Genomic DNA, 9891 nt, shown 5'->3' with positions numbered 1-9891 from the left:
TAGGGTCCCCTGTTGTTATCTAATGTTTGAAGCAGAACAACGAGATGGAATCAGGGTACTCAAAATTGATATCCCATCGGAAGAGGAGGATATCGATTCAGTTTCTAGCTAAATCCGTAATCACCGGCGGCCTAGAAATTCTACCATTCCAGTGGCTGAAGCGAGTTGCAGAGCAGGCGGCAATTAACAGTCGGCAAAACTGAAGTCAGTGGTGAAGTACTGGACAAGCATAATATAGAACAAGGAAAAATGGAGGAAGATGATGAAAGGCTGTGAAGAGATAGACGATCTGATATTGAAGAGATGGCGATCTGGAATGCGTGTTATTAGTTATAACACTATTAGCTAGAAAAAGGATGTGGTAGCAACATAACCTATTACTTATCAATCTCTGAATGCTGGCATTCTCGTACTTTATTCATAGAAGGTAACCATGACAAATGAAACAAATCTGAAAATTCCAACTAAAGTACCTCTTCATACTAACAACACACTGTTACAGATAATTTACCAATGCTGAAACAAATTTCCATCAGAAACTGTGTAAGTATGCCCTAAACTTTTGCAGGGTCATGAAAGGCTGATCGGCTCACCACACAATTGCTCCATCTCAGTTTCTAAAAGTGTTAATAACTTAACTTTTGTCCTCCTGTATATCCAAGCTTCAGCATCCCGATCCCAATCAAATCTGAAAGGACCACTGCATGAAGAACATGAAGCTTTCAGCAAAAACCAATGAGAGGTTAAAAGTTGTGCAAAGAAATCAATGCGGATCCTATCATCCTGATAATGAATACCCCAAAAGTGTAAACAAAACAGAGGCAGATAGGCAGAGCAAAATATTCATCACAATGATTATGGTTTACAATATCAGTAACAGACTAACAGGTAGTTGTCAAAACAGTTATTACATGAAAGACAGTATTTATGCTCCATGACATTCCACATCAAAGACATACCAAGATTAGAAACTAGGCTCAAAAGCCACTAGGAATCTAGATAGCTTCCTAGAAAGTTGAATGCACACCTGGTTGCAAACATGTTATCAAATCAAAGCCGACCGGAAAATTTGGCACGGATGATGATAATCTAGACATGTTCAATGCATGTCAAAGTGTCCAAACATGCAGATTCCAGCTCATCTCACTCATCATCCGACTGATTAAATGTTGCCCTTTCCCTACTTATTTCTTCTTATCAACTAGTCTTGGGTCTAATTCAATAAAGGATCAGCCAAATTCCAACCATTAGGCATCACACTTTGTTTTCCTATTATGACAACATGGATAGTTTCCAATTTAACTGATTTTGGAGATCCAACATATGGGCTCACACAACTGATATACAAATCTAATATGTTAACCAGTGACATGAGATATAGTTTTCATTGTAGAATGGTCTGTCCAGGTCACTAAACAGCTTATACAGAAGCCAGTATTTTCAGTTGACAAGCAATATAAGTAGACATTGGAAAAACACAATCGACAGGTTCCAATTTTAATCGTGTATAGACATTTTGGACGAGCCGACAATCAACTCACACAAGTGACATACAACTCTTATATGTTAGGACACCATTGACATGTGATATTATACACACCCACACACAGATACCAGAAACCAATACGCAATGGCACAAAAACTTACCTCACAGGGGAAGACAACCAAAGCTGCCTATTTGGTGTTTGTTTGTTCAAAACATAAGTGCCCAAATCCCCAAGCTTTAATGTCAATACCTCATTCTGCAAAAAACACACACCCAATCACTTCCAAAATCCACACATGACTTTCATCATCGATTAATCAAATTCCAAGCATCAATTGTCATCCATTCTCACCCCATAGTCTATGTCAAAGCCATCAACTTGAACACTATCTCCATATTCCTGTCCATGTACCGCTGTTAGTAAATCGTAAACATACAACACACAATGCACTCGAAACTCGAATTACTCCAAAGCCAAATTGACAAAAACTTACCTCAAATTTTTCTTGGAGATCATGTATTGTAGAATCAGCTAGCTTGTGAAATTCATCCTCCTGCAGTACTGAACTGTATTCACTTTAACTATTATCAACCACATTTCATTTCCACCATAACATCAAATTATCTAAACAGTAACTCTTAAAACTCTCAGCAGATTAGCAACTAAAACCAAACAAATTCTACAGCAAATAAAACTAAAGCAATCAACTTTATGCAAATCAAACTATTTCAACTTTAATATTCAGAAAGATCTGTACTTTTCTATCAGTATGGAAAATTGGGAAGTACCTGTAATCGATGGCGGCGGGGCCTTCGTTGAGATTGAAAGGGGGAGAAGAACAGAAGCTTCTGGAAGCAATCGAATAGAGAGGTCCGTGGCTAGTGTCCGGGAGGTGGAGAGGTCTCGAAGCTTCTAGAAGAAGATAGGAGGATGGTCTGAAATTCGAAGATGGGGGCTTGAGAAGAAGCCTCGAGAGCCTTCTCAGTTGGAGCAACCTTGAAGCCATGGCCGTCAGTTGGAGAGCTTTCTCTCTATGTTTGTTGAACATGTGAATGGGCCGAGTTATCGGCCCAGTTTTTGCCGTCTCCAAAAAAGCCCAATAGTTCGAATCACCTACTTTTTTACAAACTATTCACACTTTCCTTCTGAAAGCTGTGAATTTTGTTTTTAATGTTTATCATTATTGGGTAATTAGTAATTACAACTCCATAATTGTCTTGAGGTCACCAATCATGCTCAAAATAGTGGAATGATGGAGATTTCTTGCCTTTCTTTTTTCCTTCTTTTGAATAATGTTTGTTAATAAGATTTTCAATTCATACTCCACTTGAAATTGGTAATCTAACCTTAATATATGAATTCTTGATCATAAGGTATGAATGGTGCATGGCGTGCATCAATAACGAGAGGGAGTAGCGGCAACTAATTCGATTTTAATGGGTTAGGAATTGTTATTACAAATTTTTTAACACGAGAGAATATGTGTGTTTTACAGTTAGAGGGTGTATCTCCTTAACTTATGTTTGTTATCGATAGTTATAGTCTTTTGGGTTTGATATGGATTTGAGAATCCTATACCCTCATGTGGTATAAACAAAAACTCAAATCAATTGTGTAATCTCAGCATAACTCTAAAATTGTAGAGGCATGCCGCATGCCAACTCATCTTTAGTTCCAACAATAAAATCTTCAAAAAAGTTCATCTTGAATCAACCTTCATTGGTTTGAAACTTTTAATCAGTCATGTCATAACAAAGAATCACTCTTTGCCCATCAGTCAAAAAGACAAGGGATCCTTCTTGTAACTACTGCTAAAACAAACTTATCAAAGCTTTAGCAACCTTAATTAACCAGAGATCTTATTCTTAGGAACAATTTTTTTTCGCTTTACGTATGGTGCAAGACGACAGTAGCATTTGTGGATACAAATTCTCAAAACAAGAGGTTTGCAAACAAAGCACAAATTCTTTTCCAGACCACACAAAAATTTATGAGCAAGAATCCAATTCACTTTCTTTATCTCCTATCCCCTATTTTCATATATATTTTTTTTCCTTTTTTTGTCCTCGTTTGTTATCTCAATCCAATAAAAATTCAGAAAAAAAGAAACAGACATCAGTACCGTTGATTCGGTCGGCTCCTATAAATCGCAGACAAGAAGCTTAGGGTTAGCGTTAGAGGCTTAAAGCCCGGGTCTTTACCAATTACCTCACGCCGTTTATTCAGAAACCATGTTTGTTAACAAGTAAAACAACATTAGACAAACAGAGAGAAAAAGATTCATATCTTTTGTTTCTGACTTTGTGCTGCAGAAGAACAAGAAAGACAGGGTGTGTTTCGCATCGAGGTTTATAGAGCAAGTCCTCTATAACAATCTGGCTAAGAAAAGGTCAGATCTTTATCTCTGTTATTTGGATTCTGTGCTTTTTTGGTTTCTGGGTTTTGATGTTTTGGTATCAAATTCATGTTCTTGGTTGTTTGTGCTTGACTTCTGGGTTGTAATTGATTTGTCACCAATCCCAATGTTGATTTCTGGGTCTGACCAATCAAAGAAAATTAATGTCGGAATATTTTATTTTCTGTGTTTCCCATATAGGCATCTCAATGAGCCAATTTTAATGTATAGATAATTGGAATTGAAAGCTAATTTGTTTATTAATTACTGCTTTTTGATTGATAAATTGCACCAAAAGCTGTAAATTGATTCATTTGCTATTGTCCTTTGGTGGGAGTTGTTGTTGTTGCAAGAAAAATATTGTTTTGCTGCACTTTATACTTTTACTGTGTATGACATGCTTGTGTGAATTGATATGGAAGCTGATTCAGATGCTGGGTGTCACAATTAGCTTATGTTTTGCCTTTTCTTGATTCAATCAGGCCAGCATATCAAACGCATGTTTCAATTGGGGTTCTCCTAATTGACAGAATTTTTCTTCCAGTCTGGCAGCTGCAAAAAATTTGAGTTCCTCTCGCACCTCTAGGAGGGTGTGGGGTGATAATGAGAGAGTGGCCTTGCTTTGTGTTTTAAGGAGATCGAGATCATCACACATATGGAGATTGTGCCGTGTTTCAGTGGGATTGTCGCTTGATTATGGCTAAGGTCAGCCTTGGTTAAACCCTCGGAAGCTTGGTGCTAGATTTTTGTGGTGTATGTGGCAAGATCATATTGTTGATACCGGCTTCCAGACAATTATGAGCACAGTAGTTTGCTGTTGATAGTTTTCGAGTGTAATCAAAGGTAGTTGGCGTGTTGATGTAGTTCTCGTAATGCCCCTAATGGTTAGGTTTTCGTGTTTCCAAGCTCACACACCTTCCCCAAAGCCTAAGGTTAGTGGAATAATCATTATTTCAAGTCCTTGAAACTTCTGATTTATTATGAATTTATGATGATTTCTTGACTCTGGAGTCTTCTTTTAAAACAGAAAATTTTCCAACCTTCTGTCGAAGCAATGAATAAGTCGCTACAAGATTCTTCTAAAAAACAAGCTTTTAATTTGAAGGATTTGTCTGGAGAAACAAGCTTGAAACCATCACAGGCAGAAGGAACCAGTAGAAATTTAAAGCATCTATTGTCTCTTCAGCCTATTCGGAAATCAGATGACAATGAAAGCAACTGTATTGATGAAAGTAGCTTAAATGTCACTCAGACAGGGCGCATTATAAAGAGTCGGTCACTGGGAAGTGCATTAAACCTGGAGGGGAGGCTTTCTGTTAATAGTGATGCTGAGGATGACACAGATCAAGGATATTCTGATGGTTCTAATGAGCACAACAGATATGAAGTACCAGATGGAAGGAGAGGAGTAAGTCCACCGGAACAGTGTCAGAGTTCTGAAGTTGTTAATGATGGATCAATTTTCTCTATTGGAGACCAATTACATTCAGAAAAGGAAGGCCAAGAAACTTCTGATACTGCATTGTCTGGTGAGTTCGGTGGTAACTGTGGTGTCCACATGCCTCGTGACCAACAAGGGCTTGTCAAATCACGTTCTCTACCAAACATCACTGATTCTACTCCAGCTACCATGGACCATTCACATTTGAATCATTTAGCAGTTCACTCATCAAGATCTTCCCAGGACCTACACGTCCTAGGTGTGAGGCGAAAAGAGATTTCAGTTAATGAGCTTGGGATGCAGGTAATGCAAGAACATAAATTAGATGATATCATAGCTAGACCTGAGAACCACAGTGTTGAAAACTCCATTGATGATGGTTATGATTCCTGTAACTACTCTGGTTTAGCAAAGGACTGGATAATGCCAGAATCAGATGAGGCAAACAGAGGGAAAAACATCCAAGGGGAATCCTCAGTACACCGTTGGGATGAATTGCCTAGCAGGGATTTCAAGATAAAGCGTATTGAGGAGTGGGTGAGTGGTCTTCAGCACAGCAGTCCGTTGGAAGAAACAAATGAAGCGTCCCAATTGAATGAGCAGGAGAAGAGAGATTCCGGTGACTTAAATAGTGTGAGTGCTGCCAAGACGGATGTTAAGGTCACTCCTGGAATGGAAGCTGCTAAAAGATATATATCTGCTTTAAGTGCAACTTCCAGCGCAGCTCAGTTGGCTAATCATGGATTGGCAGTGATCCCATTTCTTAGTGCATTCGTGAATCTGAGGGTGGTCAATCTGTCAGGAAATGCCATAGGTTCGCATCTCTTACAGTAGTTTCATATGTTTTGTTCAGATACTTACCTTTTCTCCTCTGTATGGTACTCGGTGTTTCTTGTTTCTTTACTGTTCATAATTCGGAGTTTTAATTAGCATTATATTCTTGCATACTCACTGCAGTAAGGATAACTGCTGGTGCGCTTCCTCGAGGACTTCATATGTTGAATCTGTCAAAAAACAACATTGCCAATATTGAAGGATTGCGTGAACTCACTAGACTTCGCGTACTGGACCTGAGCTACAACAGGATTTTGCGAATTGGGCATGGTAAATATATATTTTGAGCGTGTTTTGTTTAATTATTTCTCTTGGATAGTTCTAATATTAATTCTGTTTATGTTTGAAGGCCTGGCTTCGTGTTCCTCTCTGAAGGAGTTGTACTTGGCTGGAAACAAAATCAGTGAGGTGGAGGGTCTACATCGCCTCTTAAAGCTGGCTGTTCTGGATCTGCGATTTAACAAAATCTCGACAGCGAAATGCCTTGGCCAACTTGCAGCTAACTACAACTCCTTGCAAGCCATCAGCTTGGAGGGAAACCCCGCCCAGAAGAATGTCGGAGACGACCACTTGAAGAAATATTTGCAGGGACTTCTTCCCCACATGGCTTACTACAACCGTCAACCAATCAAGTCTAGCACTCTGAAGGATTCTGCAGATAGGTCAGTACGGTTAGGCAGTACCCACCAATTTGATCGTGGCCTTAGACCTGATCACAAGGCGACCAGAAAGGGTACTCATGGCGCATCTGCTCACAGGGCGTCATCTTCATCAACCCACGGTCATGCAAATCAATCTGTACTGTCACTGAAGAAATCCAGGGGAAGGCACGGACACCTCCCTCCAACTGGAACCAAGCCAACAACAAGCCATACTCGACACCACTACGATATTGGCAACAAGCTTATGAACCTCAAACAGGACCTCTCGATGCGCAGGACTCGGAGTGAGGGAACTATGGCAGCAATGTGAGATTATTTTGATGCATGCTCTTCGTATTTTACTTGGATTTTTATGTTTGCGTTCTGTATTGTTCGTGGTACTTTTACATATCTTAGCTTTTTGAACACCCTATTGGTACCCATTGTTGAATTTGCTTTTGCAAATAATATGTTTCTGTTGTGGGCATCTACCTACTGAAACAGTGAAACTATTTGTCTACAATTTGATATTCTTAAGATCTGTTCTCTATATTTTTATATCTGAATTATATTGGAGGAACTGTACGGTATTCAAGTAAAGTTATCACTCAAAACTTGACAGAAAGTGGATGAAAAATATTTCACCATCTTCTCTAACATGAGTAATATCAACTGTACACACGAAATCACAGAAAGGAGCAATGCTTGCTTTTCGATATTACTGAAATATTCTTTTTACAAAACATAAAACTTTGATCAGGGTGATAAAATCCTAAACTTGAAATTGAGACAAGGCAGTTTGAGAAGTAATCCACATTTAGGCCTAGTTTGGTATAGGTTCGCTTTTAAAAAAATTAGTTTTTATCTAAATTTTTAAATTTAATTGTGTTTGGTAAATTAAATAAAAATAGTTTTTTTTTTTTTAAATTACAGGTTAGTGGAAACAGATTTTAGAATCTGCTGTCAATAAAAACACAGAAAAATTCATATTTTATGTTTTGACAGCAGTTTTAAAAGTAACATTTACTCACAGTACAGCAGAAACAATTTTTATAAAAAGTCACGGCAATCTCAAACTAGCCTTTACAAGGCATACAAGAAACAACACTATACACAATCTTCAATTTTCCTTAGCAAAGCTTGATCTTGGATTTTACTTAGCAAAGCTTGATCTTGGTATTCTTTATCTGTCCTGGCTGCATCAGTTTACTTCTGGCCTTCTGCGACATCAAACAAGAAACTTAATCAATTTTTAGCTGATATCATCGAGACGATTGTAACACATGAACATATAACAATGCAATGTCTAGCGACTAGATGCATACACAATTTGTAAACAAACTAACTAATTGAATCGAAAAAGAACTCAACGCCAAAGAGAAAAAAGGAAACACATACAGCATAGCATAGCAAAACTAGACTTGTATGATTCTGAAATATGATGAATTATGCTGAGATTTAATCCATTTGTATTTATGAAACTTTGAACTCAAATCTCATCAAGCATTGTACTTTTATCTCCAGACCAAATGTATCATGATCAAATTTTCGATTTTCCTATCAACTTTGTATTTCAAAGCAATCAGAGATAGAGAAAGAGAGCCAAAACCTTGATGCTCATCGTCGTCATTGTACTCCTGATCCTCCTCCGGCACCGGAAGCAGCACGTCCTCCTCCACCGCTTCAACACCGCCAAACTTCCGGTCCCCGTCATCAGGACACCTCACCACCACGACGGGGCACACACAGTGCTGCACGCAGTAATCCGATACGCTACCGAGCCTCGCCATCTTGAGACTCCTCTTGGAGGCGGCGGCGGCGCCGAACCCTCGGCTTCCCATAATGACGGCGCTGAGCCCTAGCCGCTCCACCTCCAAGCACAGCCTCTCCTTCATGTCCCGATCCTTCACTATGTGGATCTTGAACTCGATTCCGGCCTCCACGAGCGGCTGCGCCAGCTCCGTCGCCTTCGACGTCGTCAGCGCGTCGAAGTCGTCCTCGGATTTCTTGTCGCCGGCGACGGGGAGGGTGTAGTCGACGGGGACCCAGCCCCAGTCGGCGCCGTAGAGGCCGGTCGTGGGGCGCACGTGGAGGAGGACGACGGAGTCGCCGGGCCGGAGGTAGTGATCGGCGGCCCATCGGACGGCGTAGGCGCTCTCGTCGCTTAAGTCGACGGCGATCGCGACCTTGCGGTGGGGAGTGGGGGAGAGCGAGAAGCGCGGGGAGGAGGGTTGGCTGAGGACGGCGGGGGAAGTCATGGCTGGAAATGACGGATCTGTCCTATGCGTGATTTAAGAGTAGAGTGGACTCGATGATACTTCACTGTTGTTTTGGTCAGCTCGGAATAAATAGATGAATGAGTGCAGTATGATTGATGTCACCATTGTCACGTCATTTCTCTATTTTTCTATTGTTTAAGAAAAAATCATTTTCTTTTTGACAAATACGATTGATCGTTGATAATTTGATAACGAAGTTTTGTTATCAATGAACTTAAATGATATTTTGTGAGTGCAATTTATAACCTCTTACTTATAAAAAATAGACTAATGACCTAACCATCTATGAAGCACTCTCTCTGAATCTCGTCATCATCCAACATGCAACCTTATATTAAGAGAAGTCATAATCAGGGATCATGTGTCATCTCTCATTTGTGATCCACCACAAGCAAATATCCCCATGATTAGTGGTTAGCAAAATTCAAACGAGAAAAAGACAACAAAATTATAGTCAAGATTTAACAGGTGTAAGAAAAAATCGACATAAGAAAACACTATCTTCTCTGAACCTCAGAGCAGCGAGAAAAAGAGGAAGCCTCAACTTCAAGCACCGTCGTCGCAGTGGCAAAACTCCGAAGGGACGGGAGGGGGTTGTGGCCCCCATGAAAATTTCAAATTTGCCTTTCAGTTTTAGTTTTTTTAATTTTTTATTTTGTATTTTTTTAAGGAAAACCTTTCAATTATAGTTTAATTGCATATAATTATATATTCAGTTTCCAAAATGTGGTATATATTAGCCCCTTTGAAAAATTTTGTTTGTAGTTCCGTCACTGTCGTTAAGACTCAAGAAACCCCAGCAAGACTCTCATCC

At 39.6% G+C, this 9891-nt stretch overlaps 3 protein-coding genes across 3 annotated transcripts; 1 reads left to right on the top strand and 2 right to left on the bottom strand.

Annotated features, from left to right (window-relative positions):
* Positions 1 to 360: 360 nt before the first annotated feature.
* On the bottom strand, positions 361 to 2494 carry LOC101298868 (frataxin, mitochondrial-like). The gene is made up of 5 exons (XM_004293430.1): positions 2276 to 2494; positions 1981 to 2053; positions 1839 to 1886; positions 1648 to 1742; positions 361 to 700 (listed from the first exon to the last, which is right to left on the bottom strand). Exons 1-5 carry the CDS (start codon positions 2491 to 2493, stop codon positions 571 to 573), a joined length of 564 nt encoding a protein of 187 aa, XP_004293478.1. The 5' UTR covers position 2494; the 3' UTR covers positions 361 to 570.
* Positions 2495 to 3721: 1227 nt separating this feature from the next.
* On the top strand, positions 3722 to 7374 carry LOC101298578. Its single transcript, XM_004293429.1, has 6 exons — positions 3722 to 3876; positions 4365 to 4814; positions 4910 to 5626; positions 5738 to 6137; positions 6281 to 6427; positions 6507 to 7374. Exons 2-6 carry the CDS (start codon positions 4755 to 4757, stop codon positions 7127 to 7129), a joined length of 1947 nt encoding a protein of 648 aa, XP_004293477.1. The 5' UTR covers positions 3722 to 3876; positions 4365 to 4754; the 3' UTR covers positions 7130 to 7374.
* A 938-nt stretch (positions 7375 to 8312) lies between these two features.
* Positions 8313 to 9056, bottom strand: LOC101303312. Its single transcript, XM_004295314.1, has one exon. The coding sequence runs from the start codon at positions 9054 to 9056 to the stop codon at positions 8313 to 8315; it is 744 nt and encodes a 247-aa protein (XP_004295362.1).
* Between the last annotated feature and the right edge of the window lie 835 nt (positions 9057 to 9891).

Source organism: Fragaria vesca, linkage group LG3 (assembly GCF_000184155.1).
Source record: "Fragaria vesca subsp. vesca linkage group LG3, FraVesHawaii_1.0, whole genome shotgun sequence".
NCBI classification, from domain to species: domain Eukaryota; kingdom Viridiplantae; phylum Streptophyta; class Magnoliopsida; order Rosales; family Rosaceae; genus Fragaria; species Fragaria vesca.
Note: the sequence above shows the minus strand (reverse complement) of the source record. Positions and strands in the feature narration are given on the sequence as shown.